At 31.8% G+C, this 13,493-nt stretch overlaps 3 protein-coding genes and 2 long non-coding RNA genes across 9 annotated transcripts in view; 2 read left to right on the top strand and 3 right to left on the bottom strand.

Moving 5' to 3' along the window:
* Positions 1 to 408: 408 nt before the first annotated feature.
* LOC108740627 lies at positions 409 to 5,767 on the bottom strand. 3 transcript variants are annotated; one of them, XR_003231509.1, is made up of 8 exons: positions 5,667 to 5,763; positions 5,449 to 5,572; positions 5,153 to 5,322; positions 4,799 to 4,998; positions 4,424 to 4,640; positions 3,740 to 4,019; positions 3,030 to 3,311; positions 409 to 696 (listed from the first exon to the last, which is right to left on the bottom strand). It is a non-coding gene; the product is annotated as an uncharacterized LOC108740627 (long non-coding RNA). The 3 variants fall into 3 exon arrangements; XR_003231508.1 differs by having other exon boundaries at positions 5,145 to 5,322; positions 5,667 to 5,762; XR_003231507.1 differs by having other exon boundaries at positions 4,799 to 5,322; positions 5,667 to 5,767.
* On the bottom strand, positions 1,378 to 2,714 carry LOC108732841. The gene is made up of 3 exons (XR_003231510.1): positions 2,249 to 2,714; positions 1,811 to 2,044; positions 1,378 to 1,407 (listed from the first exon to the last, which is right to left on the bottom strand). It is a non-coding gene; the product is annotated as an uncharacterized LOC108732841 (long non-coding RNA).
* Positions 5,768 to 6,032: 265 nt separating the features above from the next.
* Positions 6,033 to 8,604, top strand: LOC108740580 (Hermansky-Pudlak syndrome 1 protein homolog). Its single transcript, XM_018474945.2, has 8 exons — positions 6,033 to 6,263; positions 6,314 to 6,469; positions 6,544 to 6,656; positions 6,714 to 6,947; positions 7,031 to 7,786; positions 7,862 to 7,985; positions 8,107 to 8,303; positions 8,363 to 8,604. Exons 1-8 carry the CDS (start codon positions 6,147 to 6,149, stop codon positions 8,538 to 8,540), a joined length of 1,875 nt encoding a protein of 624 aa, XP_018330447.1. The 5' UTR covers positions 6,033 to 6,146; the 3' UTR covers positions 8,541 to 8,604.
* A 339-nt stretch (positions 8,605 to 8,943) lies between these two features.
* LOC108740604 (BRISC complex subunit FAM175B-like) lies at positions 8,944 to 10,437 on the bottom strand. The gene is made up of 2 exons (XM_018474977.2): positions 10,207 to 10,437; positions 8,944 to 10,149 (listed from the first exon to the last, which is right to left on the bottom strand). Exons 1-2 carry the CDS (start codon positions 10,288 to 10,290, stop codon positions 9,241 to 9,243), a joined length of 993 nt encoding a protein of 330 aa, XP_018330479.1. The 5' UTR covers positions 10,291 to 10,437; the 3' UTR covers positions 8,944 to 9,240.
* A 285-nt stretch (positions 10,438 to 10,722) lies between these two features.
* LOC108740613 (cysteine-rich hydrophobic domain-containing protein 1-like) overlaps positions 10,723 to 13,493 on the top strand; it is a 41,951-nt gene continuing 39,180 nt past the window's right edge. For 2 of the 3 annotated variants that reach the window (XM_025976546.1, XM_025976544.1), the window contains exon 1: positions 10,723 to 11,248. In XM_025976546.1, the coding sequence (XP_025832331.1) occupies positions 11,244 to 11,248 (5 nt within the window). In that variant the 5' untranslated portion in view covers positions 10,723 to 11,243. The remainder of the gene's footprint in view (positions 11,249 to 13,493) is intronic. The other variant, XM_025976547.1, reaches the window with a different exon arrangement.

Below are 13,493 nucleotides of genomic sequence, written 5' to 3'. Positions count from 1 at the left end.
TATAGATCCATCATACTGTATATATATTTTTTATAAATATTTGAACAAAGAAATAAATATGAAATTTAAGCATATACAAACCACTTCAGGTAAAAAACTATTAGCAGCAAAAAATATGAAATACGAGAGCTTAAGACAGTCACGATTAAGATTATTATATAATCAGTTAATAATAATTAATTAATATGAAGTGCATATTAATTTTTAATGCTTTAAATGATGTAATATTTTTAAAATACAACAAGGGATTTTTAAATCACATTAATACCTATGCGAAAACACAAGGCTTGATGCCTGAAAAGGTAAAAAGAACGTTATATCTAATATATATACTCAACAGTACTTTTTACAGTGTGCAGAGATGGAAGATGAAGAGGAAGTTAGTCTAAATGTTATAGCACTTATCAAGTATTCCCACCTTCATTAACTGTAGACTGTAATGTTCCAAGTTTGCAGGTGTGAAAAGCAAACAAAATCCAGGAATAATGCCAATGCAGAAAATTCCTTATTCCAGTGGAAATCAAATAAATATCCAGTTGCTTCTCACTCATCAGTTAAAAACTAACAGCATAATGATGCAAAGCGAAGACGAAAACAGCAAATCAAGAATATAGTTCACCAAAGACCACACCCATGTAGACAATGGTTTGAGTACGACCAAAATGAACTTCAACTTCCTTTCATTTGTTGAACAATCTGTAGAAAGGGGAAAAAAAAAAACATATTAATCACACTATTAAATAAGGAATAGATCAAACACACTTAAAAACACCCATCAAAAACCAAGTATAACAGCGCAACTATAAAATGGTGACACGCGTCAAGTTTAGATGACAGACTAAATATGACATATAAATGTGAACTAATCATAGATGCGCATAGCATTAATTTATAATGTAGACCATAGACAATTATTAAAACTCCACAGATGCTCAAGTCAATTGAAAAGGGTAAACAGTAGATAAACGTTAAACGACATACCATAGATGCTATAGACTATAGATATTTAAAATACTATACATGCGCCACAACCTGAATCTATACTCCGGCTAATAGATAAGAGTTTTAAAAAAAGAGCCACTATAGATTAATAAAGAACAATTAAAATTAATTATATCAAGTATTCTTACCTTAATTAACTGTAGACTGTAATGTTCCAAAGTTTGCAGGTGTGAAAAGCAAACCAAGCCCAGGAATAATGCCAATGCAGAAAATTCCTTATTCCAGTGGAATTCAATAAATATCCAGTTGTTCTAACTCATCAGTTCAAAACTAACTGCATAATGATGCAAAGCGAAGACGAAAACAGCAACTCAAGAATATAGTTCACCAAAGACCACACCCATGTAGACAATGGTTGTTTCAGTACGACCAAAATGAACCTTAACTCCCTCTTTGTTGAAAGATCTGTAGAAATAGACAAAAAACATATTAATTACATGATTAATTAAGGACGAGATTAAACACACCTAAAAATACGCATCAAAAAACACGTAAAACAACTGAATTATAAAATAGCGACAAGCACCAAGTTTACCTGACAGACTAAATATGACATAAATGTGAAACAATCATAGACGCACATAACATTAATTTATTACAATTCCACAGATGCACCAGTCAATTTAAACTGTAAACAATAGATAAACGTTAAAGACATACCATAGGTGCTGTGGACTATAGATATTTAAAATACTATACATACTCCACAACGTGAATCTATACTCTGGCCAATAGATAACAGTTTAAAAGAAATGCCACTATAGATTAATAAAGAGCAATTAATATTAATTATGTGTTGTTTTCTCACCTTGACTACCTGTAGAAAGTAGCGTTCCAAAGTCTATCAGTATCATAAGCAGAGCAAAACAAATATAGGAGGGATATCACTGCAGACAATTTGTTGTTTCAGTGGCTTCCAAATTAATTTCCATTTACCTCCCATTCTCAGGCCCAAAACTAACTGCATAATGTTGGAAGATGAAAACATCAAAAGCATCGGTTGTTTCAGTAGCATCAATATCTTCTAATTTGTTACGACAATCTATAGAAACGGACAAAAAAAGTAATCAATTACCACTTTTAAAGCAAGTAAATCAGTAACATTCACACTAATCAAAAGATCAGTTCCATATTAATTCTGCTGAAATGTTGTTTAAAAGTTGTCTATTGAGACAAGTTACAAATGTCTAAGAAATTGAAGTTTCTGGGACCTCATTTACTATTTTTAAATGATACTGTTACATACCAGTTCAATGTCATAAATCCTTTCTTTAGCAACAGCACACTGAACACACGTTTTCATGCTTTTTTTTAAGACCATAGATACAGCTACTTTCTAAAGCAATTGACGACTGAGACAACCAATTCCCCATAATTTAACAGAATCTGGAGTTCTTCCAATGTTCCTGTAAAATGATACAGTATTTTAGCATCCTTAGTAAATAATGTGCGTAATACTTGGTTAAACTAATGTAAATAACATAGAGGCGTGTCAATTTATACTGTGGAGAATATATAATTGTTAAAAGAAATGCCATAACAGTGTAATAAAGAGCGATTAATATTGATAATCTTATGTACTTTCACCTCAGTTAACCTTAAAAAGTAGCATTCTAAAGTTCATCAGTATGTTGAGCAAACCAAATTAATTTCCGATGACCTCCAATACTCAGGACCAAAATTAACTGCATAATGTTGCAAGGTGAAAATATCAAAGCNGCGTCAAGTTTACATGACAGACTAAATATGACATATAAATGTGAACTAATCATAGATGCATATAGCATTAATTTATAATGTAGACCATAGATAATTATTAAAACTCCACAGATGCTCAAGTCAATTAAAACTGTAAACAGTAGATAAACGTTAAACGACATACCATAAATTCTGTGAACTACACATATTTAAAATCTATACATAGGCCACAACTTCAATCTATACTACGGCCAATAGACAAGAATTTAAAAGAAATGCCACTATAGATTAATAGAGCAATTAAAATTAATTATATGAAGTATTCTCACCTCAATTAACTCTAGACTGTAATGTTTCAAAGTTTGCGGCTGTGAAAAGCAAACCAAATCCAGGAATAATGCCAATGCAGGAAGTTTCTTATTTCAATGGAATTCAAGTAAATATTCAGTTGCTTCTCACTCATCAGTTCAAAACTAACTGCATCATGATGCAAAGCGAAGACGAAAACAGCAGATTAAGAATATAGTTTACCAAAGACCACACCCATGTAGATAATGGTTGTTTCAGTATGACCAAAATAAACTTCAACTCCCTCTCATTTGTTGAACAATCTGTAAAAATGGGGAAAAAACATATTAATCACACCATTAAATAAGGAAGAGATCAAACACATTTAAAAACTCGCATCGAAAACCAAGTATAACAGCGGAACTATAAAATGGTGACATGCGTCAAGTTTACATGACAGACTAAATATGACATATAAATGTGAACTAATCATAGATGCATATAGCATTAATTTTTAATGTAGACCATAGATAATTATTAAAACTCCACAGATGCTTAAGTCAATTAAAACTGTAAACAGTAGATAAACGTTAAACGACATACCATAGATGCTGTGAACTACAGATATTTAAAATACTATACATACGCCACAACCTCAATCTATACTACGGCCAATAAATAAGAGTTTAAAAGAAATGCCACTGTAGATTAATAAAGAGCAATTAAAATTAATTATATGAAGTATTCTCACCTTAATTAACTCTAGACTGTAATGTTTCAAAGTTTGCAGGTGTGAAAAGCAAACCATATCCAGGAATAATTCCAATGCAGAAAGTTTCTTATTTCAGCGGAATTCAAATAAATATCCAGTTGCTTCTCACTCATCAGTTCAAAACTAACTGCATACTGATGCAAAGCGAAGACGAAAATAGCAAATCAAGGATGTAGTTCACCAAAGACCACACCCATGTAGATAATGGTTGTTTCAGTACGACCAAAATGAACTTTAACTCCCTCATTTGTTGAACGATCTGTAGAAATGGGCAAAAAACATATTAATTACACGATTAATTAAGGAAGAGATTAAACACACCTAGAAACACGCATCAAAAACCAAGTAAAAAAGCTGAATTGTAAAATGGCGACAAGCGTCAAGTTTACATGACAAACTAAATGACATATAAATGTGAAACAATCATAGACGCACATAACATTAATTTATTAAAAATCCACAGATGCACAAGTCAATTTAAACTGTCAACAATAGATAAACGTTAAGCGACATACCATAGGTGCTGTGGACTATAGATATTTAAAATACTATACATACGCCACAACATCAACCTATCCTCTGGCCAATTGATAACAGTTTAAAAGAAATGCCACTATAGATTAATAAAGAGCAATTAATATTAATTATGTCTTGTTTTCTCACCTCGACTATCTGTAGAAAGTAGCGTTCCAAAGTCTACCAGTATCATGAGCAGAGCAAAACAAATCTAGGAGGGATATCACTGCAGACAATTTCTTGTTTCAGTGGCTTCCAAATTAATTTCCATTTGCCTCCCATTCTCAGGGCCAAAACTAACTGCATAATGTTGCAAGATAAAAACATGAAGTAGCACCAATTCCTTCTAATTTGTTATGACAATCTATATAAACGGGCAAAAAAGTAATCAATTACCACTTTTAAAGCAAGTATGTTAAGCAGAAATGTTTAAAAGTTGTCAATTGAGGCAAGTTACAAATGTCTAAGAAATTGAAGTTTCTGGGAGCTCACTTACTATTTTTAATTGATACTGTTACTTACCAGTTCATTGTCATAAATCCTTTCTTCAGCAACAGCACACTGTCTCCGTTCTCAATGGAAAAATGGCGTTTTCATGCTTTTTTTAGGACCATAGGCACAGCCACTTGATGACTGAGACAACCAATGCCCCAAAAGCAACGGTTGTTTCTACAGCATCAAAATTAACTGCAATTTTTCTTCTCATTTGTTCGTTAGACAATCTATAGAAACGGACAAGAAAAAGTAATTAATTACCACTTTCTAAAACACATTGTTTAAAAGTTGTCTATTGAAGCAAGTTACAAATGTCTAAGAGATACGAAGTTTCTGGAATCTCATTTACTATGTCTAATTGATAGTTATTTACAAATTTACTGTCATGAATCCTTCCTACAGCAACAGCACACTGTCTTCATTCCCAATGGAAAAAAGACACTTCCATGCTTTCTTTAGGACTTTAAGTACACATTTATTTTGTGGAGCAAATGAGGACTGATACAACGAATGCTCCTTAATTTAATGGCATCTGGAGTTTTCTAGTGTTCCTATAAAATGAAATCAATGAAAAAGTATTCAAATACAATTTCTTTAGCTTCCCTAGTTAATGTTCAACCCTTTTTTTGTTAATATCAATTAATACCCTACATATATAATATAGTATGTATGCTCACCTTAATTAACTGTAAGTCTCCAAGATGATAACTTAACAGATAAAACACCATAGGAGACGACTTGCTTTTTCAGTAGCATCAAAAATAAACTTCAATCTTCTCTCTCATTTATCTTTGATGGAATCTGTAGAAATAACAAATTAACTATTGTATGAAGTAAATATATAATGAAATAGAATAAAAATACAAAAAAGCAAGTAAAATTGTAAAATTCTTACTTTTAAAATGGCGGTGACGCGTGTCTTCTTTCATAGGTGCATAAAATTCATAGAATCATCTATTACGCCGCAAATTTAATTGGTATTATGCACAAATGATGCAGAACATTTGGCGTCAAACCTCTGCGCCGGAAACACGTTTTCTTCTTTTTAACACAACCAATAGACGCATAATTACGCTGTATACATATTTAGAACCCGCAAACGACGCACAATTTATGGTTCATTGTGAATTAACAGATTATTTATATCGGGTGCCAGATTCACACAACTCTATGATCGAGGTTTCACAATCTATAGATCCATCATACTGTATATATATTTATTATAAATATTTGAACAAAGAAATAAATATGAAATTTAAGCATATACAAACCACTTCAGGTAAAAAACTATTAGCAGCAAAAAATATGAAATACGAGAGCTTAAGACAGTCACGATTAAGATTATTATATAATCAGTTAATAATAATTAATTAATATGAAGTGCATATTAATTTTTAATGCTTTAAATGATGTAATATTTTTAAAATACAACAAGGGATTTTTAAATCACATTAATACCTATGCGAAAACACAAGGCTTGATGCCTGAAAAGGTAAAAAGAACGTTATATCTAATATATATACTCAACAGTACTTTTTACAGTGTGCAGAGATGGAAGATGAAGAGGAAGTTAGTCTAAATGTTATAGTACAAATATTCTCACCTTTAATTACTTCCCACCGTGTAATGAACTGTGAGTTTAGTAATACATATGATTCAATTGAATGTGGAGAAGGAATTAAATTGGTATTTAAAGAAGTATGTAGATAATAATTTGTAATCATATATATACTTGCAGATTAATAAACACTTTAAAACTGGTTTAATTTTAGTGTATGGGGCATTTGTTTGTTGCTATTAGCAAAGATACTATTTTCAGTATAAAGACATGGCAAAGATGGTGCATAGGCATTGTAAAGTTTGTTTGCTGTATGAACATTGATTTGTAAGTTACTTATAAATATCTAACTTTTACTTAAATTAATTTAAACATCCTTTTTAGACTTAGAAATAAGTCGTATTATTCTAAGCTAGCTGGAAGTTTGTTAGAATGTTGGGAAAACATAAGCAATGTTGATCAGTCTCTTAAATTGGAAGCTGTAGAGCAACTCATCATAAATTCGGATCTACGCTCTGCAACTCTTGTAATTCTTAAGGACACTGTGGAACAGATTAAGCTTCGCAAGGCCCATGCCTTAATTTTGGTACAAAATAAACTCTTATCTCTCTATTCTAGGTATGGCACATTAATAATGTCATATCTCACTAAAAATGTTTCAAAGTACATTTTCTTAATTTTAATTTCATTTTTTGTTTTAGTCAAAATGCAAGTGAATTGTCTTCTGCAGACCTATTACTATTAATTTTGTTGAATAACGCTAAAAAGACAGAATTAACAACTCCTCCCATGCTCTCAGAAACTCAAATGAGTTTAAGTGAGTCTTGTTTTTCACAAAACAGCAACAGTTGTTCTTTATCCACACAAACTGAGCTCGAAAATATCTACAGCTTTTATGTATTTCTGACCGGATATAAGCCAGATCCCACATGTGTGCCCCATGTTGTTCACTTTATCCCCATTACGGAAGAAATTTGCTTGACAATCCTTATAGAATCGCCACGCGTTTCTTCCACTTGTATAGCCACATATGACACTTTTATACATCTAAATGTCTTGCAAAATTTACAAAATCAGAGGAATTTTGAAATGATGAAATTGGCTATGCATAATCTTGAGGTAGCTGTGAACATTTTAAATACTAAACTTAAGAATTTAAAAGCACAAAAGGTTGAAATAAACCATAAAATGATCACGTCCAGATGGAAAGCAACTAAAAAAGCGTATGATGATTTTTTAAAGTACGGGTCGGACGAAGCTTTTATGAAATCCGAATTAGCTCTCGGTAATTTTGCGGATGTTTTAAAAAAACTGTTTGACGCCATAGGTTTTGATTACGATCTGGTAAATAGTACCAAAAAAACCTTAAAAGATGCTACAGATGTTGTTAGAGAAAGATTGATGCCGTTCAATGACATGTTCAGAGTGAAAGCATTGAAAAATTTCTCTTTGGGATCATATCCTTTTATAGTATATAATGTATAATTGCCTTTTACTGTTTTGTCTGTATATTTTCCCTAACACAAAATTAAGTACTTAGAACAATTCCCAGGACTTGTGCACTTTGTGTACATAGACAGAACCAGTCATCGTGTTGTGGCTCCCGGTCTAGATATCAGCGTCAACGACGATGCAAATGAGGAATTTAAAAAAGAAGTATGCTGTTTGGCTTGGGAAATTATTCATAACGCTATATATATAAACAAGCATTAGTATATAGAATGACGTGCAGGGAAGTAAAAATGTCTGAACATAAGATTCCTGCTTTTTTTTATAGGTGTGGCAAATGATCCAATTTTGTCAAAAGCACTTGCAAGAAGGTTACCTATCGTTATTATGGAAAAATTTGACCTTTAAATTCGCATATTTTCTGTGGTTTGAAGATGTAACTGGAGAGGTCTTAAAACCTGTTAATGCTTCTGAAGCTATAAATAAAATTTCAAAACCGGGAATAATCAATGGAGACTTTTATTAGTAATAAAAAACTTTCCCTTTGCTTCATAATGTTTTTATAAATAATTTTCCGTTTTTAGCAAATTAAAGCAAAGTTGTTTCCCAAAACTATCTCCTAATAAAGTACGATGTTACGAGTTATACAGCGTTCATCTGAAAATAGTAGCCCCTTCACTGATTTTGGATCATATGAAAAAACTCACAACCACAATTTGGGAAATAAAGGGCCATTCGAACAATCCAATAGACCTACTTTAGAAGAGTACAAACTAAAATCTTGGTATTGTAATTATGAATGATTAAATATAGGTATAGTCTTGTATTAGAATGTTAATTTTAAATCCAGAAGTGATGGCATCTTTAACACGTTGGGCTTTATTTAAATAATTAATTCCGATAAAAGGCTAAAACGAATTCCTAAATTAGACAACCCAACATACAAAGTAAGCAATGTTTCCATAATCCATTAGAAAATATAAATATTCAGGAATATGTAAATACACCGTTTGCTTATTAATGAAGGATTTAACGTTATAAATAAATGTATAAATATATTTGTCTTAACTGAAATTTTATTTGTAAAATAACTTTGTACATAAATGGTAACGCCAATGCCTGAAATTACGTTTTTTTTTTTATATTAGAGATTATTGATTTAAAAAGATTTATTATCCAAGCAGACACGGATTTAAAAACACCGAATATATAACTTTATATACATACTTTCACAAAAATATGGATCAGAATTAAGCAAAATGTAAATGTTAAAAAAAAAAATTCTACAATTGATTTCTTCTTAAAAGTATAAAAACACAGGCTCTAAAAACACTTAAGATTGGTAGCTTAAGAAAATTATAATCAACTTTTTAGAAAACATTGAGAAATAATTCTTTTTAGTTATTCTGTTGAACAGGTAAGTTGTAAAAGGCCTATTAAAATTGAGCCATTATATTCTAAACTATTTTGAAGTCCTACTCCTTGATCTTGTTGTTATATTGGCTTCCATGTTTATCCAACCACTGTCTTTCTTTATGGTATTGCTTACATCCTTTTTAGCACTCTTTGAACCTTTATGTTTAGTTCTCTGTTCAGAAATATTTGTTACTGTTTGAGATAAGATATTTGAAGAATTATCACTATTTATATTTTCTTCTGTCCCATTAATTAAATCACTGTTCAAATGATTATCAACACTACAACTGTATTGACGTTTCCACATTAAATTCTGCTTGAGTTGTTTAACTTCTTCCTCTAACTCAAATAATTCTTTTTCAGACTCATCTAAATTTAAAACCAAATGGTCAATGTGCTTTTGTAAGGCCTCTTGTATTTTAGATACAACTACTAGTCCTTGAGAAGTCTCTAAATCAATATTCAGAGAACTGACAATCTTATTAAACTCTTCAGGCAGAGTTTCAGCTACTTTGTAACAATCATTTTTCTGGCTTAAATTGACTATGTGTAAAGGAATTCCTTGATAACAACCATCATAATACCTGATGAAAGTTTGATAAAAGGAATGTGTTGAAAAATTTTCTGAACTGTCACACATTAAAACGCACATTGAAAACAAATCACCAAATAGATCCACTAGCTGTTTATGAATAATTTTTTCACGCAACGTCAGCTTAAAACCATTGATTTTTTTATACTTATACCACGCCACGACTTTAGTTGCGTTTTCTCCTAAGAGTTCATTAAGTCTTTGAATGTCAACCTTTCCAGCTCGATTGTAAAAGCTACATTGTTGCGGACAAGGCAAAATTGAGTTAATTCGTATAACTTTATCAATGCTTACTACTTCTTGATCTGCGTCAGTTACTTTACTTCTTTCTGTTACCGCAATTTCTCCCAATAAGAAACCCTCCTAAGAACAGCATTGATAAGAAAAACTGTAACGTACATTTGGATTACATTTTATTACCTGATCGTAATTACATTTAACGTTCTCGTACAAAAGAAGAGAAAAAGCGAAGCCAGAAATTGATACACTCACTGTTTCTACCATTTTTTACAATTGCAAACGTATTTATGTTTAAATGAAACACTTTGGAAGAGTTATGACATTACATGCTAAAATGACATTTATAGGTTGACATCATAGATAATATTGACAGATTGACACTATGCACTGACATTTGATCATAGATTTCTTTGTGACAGGAGTTTACTGCTAACTTCATATTAGACATGTTACCTTTGAAAAAGATAAATTCATTTAACCCGTACAAAATTTAAAAGTTTTAAATTATTTGGCGGCAATAGTTTTTCTTGTTTTCTTATTTTATAGAACAAATAGGTTCCAAATTACTCTATATATAAACACCTATTTGAGTATGAACTTGTTCGAAATTCTTCAAATTGATACATAAAAACGAAAGTCCATAATTATTTCTGTTATAAAATTTTTATACGAATAAATTGCTTTTAAACATTTTTACATAATGAAACGATAAGGTAACGAGGTAAACAGTCAATTTATAACGTTTTCTTTGCGGTTAATTCTGATTTGGCGCTGCACGTCCTTGATCTTATACTCAAAACAAACTTGTTCGCGTTAATGCAAAAAAATGTAGTGAGTAACTTAGAACTAGTTAAATCGCGGGACTTTATTTTCAGAATATTCGTCTTATCAATGTAATTCGTTGTCAAACAGCGTCGGTAATCTACGACTTATTAATAAGACGGGTACTTTTTCAATAATTTATCGAATGCAGACTGTCGTCGAGGAAGTGCTATCGATAACTTTAAAATAAAAATAAAATAAAATAATCAAATGTTTCCTAAAAATACGTACATTGTTATCTTCATTATTTTACGACCCTGCAGTTACTAATTAAAGATCGTCAACTTCGGGTTGATAATAACTGATATTTACAAAGTATAAATTGCATAAAGTGACTCGTTATATAACTATTTGTGTCATCGTAAGAAAAAAAAAAATGGTACTAACGGCAGTAAATGGGGTAAGTTTATCAAACTTGCGTTTACCCAATTTTAATCTACTTTAAATAAAAATATCCTTTCGTTCGCCAAGTTTTGCGTACGACGCTGTTATTACAGTGAAAAAAAATAAAATTATAGCGATTGCGAGGAAATAGGAAAAGGAGTAGTTTTTATTTTTATGCAATATATCATAGCTGCACGTAATAGGTACAATAAATCGACACATACGTAACAAAGTTGTTTATTTTTAACACGTAAAATGCACTAACCTTTGAAATGTCGCAAAAATCATGGGTACTTGCCAAAATACCTGGCAGTAAGACGCATGAAATGGTTCTTGAAATACTTATGTATTGAAAACTAAAAAATAAAAAGATAGAAGATATTAATACGTTACACGGTGTTAGAAATCAATATGGTTGTATACAGAGCACTAAACTAATGATATTATATTTCCATACTTATTAGTTTATAATTATATATTATTGATGATTTTGAATATGTGCTAGTTATGTAAGCGACTATTTGCCTGCAGTTGAATTTGCAGAATGCTCAGCATTCTTCTCATCATCATCATCATAAGGTCGTCAGTCCTAAGACTGGTTGGACACGTACCTCCACTCTTTCCTATCCTGACCTAAACTTCGCATTTCCCTAAAACTAGAACAGCCCACATCCTTAACTATTTGCGAACAGTAATCTAATCTAGGTCTACCTCTACCTCTCCTAACTCCTGTTTCTGCCTCTAATATGTCTCTGACTAGACCTTCACTGATAAGGTGTCCTACCAACCTATCTCGCCTATTTCTTATTGACTTCCAAAGAGTCCTCTGTTCTCCTATTCTTTCCAATACCTCAGCATTTTTCTACTTATTAAATAAAAATGAAAAATAAATGTCTATGCGAAATTGCCGGTGCAGGAACAGAATAGCACGCCGATGAGTGCATATGGGATATGGAACGCCGATGTGCTGATGTCACCAAAGGGAAAAAGATACATGTCCCGCCATCATACTGATGTAACAAGAAACTAAAACGATGCTTGGAATAAAGTCACAGAAGTCAATGTATTATTACTATTAGGACGAGATTATACAGGACAAGGGCAGAATGGAAGGGCGATTTTGAAATGAGAATAGTTCAGCTATTTTTTAACTTACAAGAATTTTTATTACGAATCATTTAACAATAATTAAGGAATGAAAATCGTAAAACAAATGTTTTTCAGATTTTCAGGGTCTTTCATAAAATACGTTGGCAAATACGGGGAGGGGTATTGCTTAGCGTGGCCAGATATAAGAAGGAGGGGAAAGGGAGTCTAAGGAAATGTGTTGTTTACAATTCATGAATTTTTTGTTAATGTTTTTCTTAATTTGGCAAATTCTCATTGATATATTCAATCAAAAGAAATCGTTTATGGGGGGAACAGTTTTTGCGAAGTACCTAATACTTGTTAGGGGGTCGATCAGGATATAACGAAAGGGGAGGAAAGGAGTCCCAAGAGGTGAAATTCTGAGTGACGTATTTTATGGATAGGACCCTGTAGAACGTCAGTAGTTCGCACGTTCTCAAAGAGAATGCAAATGATTTTTGAAGACACCGGTTCGATTTCGGGTCCGTCTGCTTTTTCTGTAGTTTTATTAAATCATTTAGGTAAAATTCCACAAATAATCTTTCACTGTTTCCTGTCTTCATTTCGTCCATCTCATCTTTCTCAGCCCAACTGCCACCCATCCATTTCTGCGATTCCTGAAAGGAAGCTGAAGAGGGCCTTCCGCCTTAATCTCTGGCGTAGTCCAGAGGAACTGTCCGCCCATTGCAATCAGTAGCGGGTGCGAATGAAGCACTCAAGTCTTTAATGTCGTACTGTAACCCCTGAGCAGTATGTCAGAATAAAACATTTTGATCCCACAGCGCATACAGCCAAAACTTCAATAGAAGTTTTTTACGTTTTTGTGGCGAAATAACTCTTTTTGTTTTATTTTTGTGTGTAAATATTTTTCCTAATTTTTCCATTTCAAATAATATTTCATTTCAAATAATATTTCATTTCGAATATTATTTCACTTCAAATATTATTTCAATTCTTTTCAACTTCTTATCTTGTAAATACTTTGGTTTCCTTTCAATCTAAACTCTATTGTTCTTTCAATCACTTTTACCTGGAAATCCAACTTCAACCATACCTGCATGCACTCCCATACTAATATCTGGTTTTACCCTTAATTGCTTTCTCTTGAATTCTGTACTATCTAATTCTGTGTA

The sequence above is a fragment of the Agrilus planipennis genome, unplaced genomic scaffold (genome assembly GCF_000699045.2).
Source record: "Agrilus planipennis isolate EAB-ADULT unplaced genomic scaffold, Apla_2.0 scaffold21, whole genome shotgun sequence".
Lineage (NCBI taxonomy): Eukaryota > Metazoa > Arthropoda > Insecta > Coleoptera > Buprestidae > Agrilus > Agrilus planipennis.
This window is presented reverse-complemented; position numbering and strand designations above follow the sequence as displayed.

Coding starts and splice junctions, on each gene's coding strand:
- LOC108740580 (XM_018474945.2), top strand. CDS start 6,147: ATGAAGTGCATATTAATTTTTAATGCTTTAAATGATGTAATATTTTTA. Junction 6,657..6,713: donor TGCTGTATGAACATTGATTT/GTAAGTTACTTA, acceptor CATCCTTTTTAG/ACTTAGAAATAAGTCGTATT. Junction 7,787..7,861: donor AAAAATTTCTCTTTGGGATC/ATATCCTTTTAT, acceptor ACACAAAATTAA/GTACTTAGAACAATTCCCAG.
- LOC108740604 (XM_018474977.2), bottom strand. CDS start 10,290: ATGGTAGAAACAGTGAGTGTATCAATTTCTGGCTTCGCTTTTTCTCTT. Junction 10,150..10,206: donor TTAAATGTAATTACGATCAG/GTAATAAAATGT, acceptor TGCTGTTCTTAG/GAGGGTTTCTTATTGGGAGA.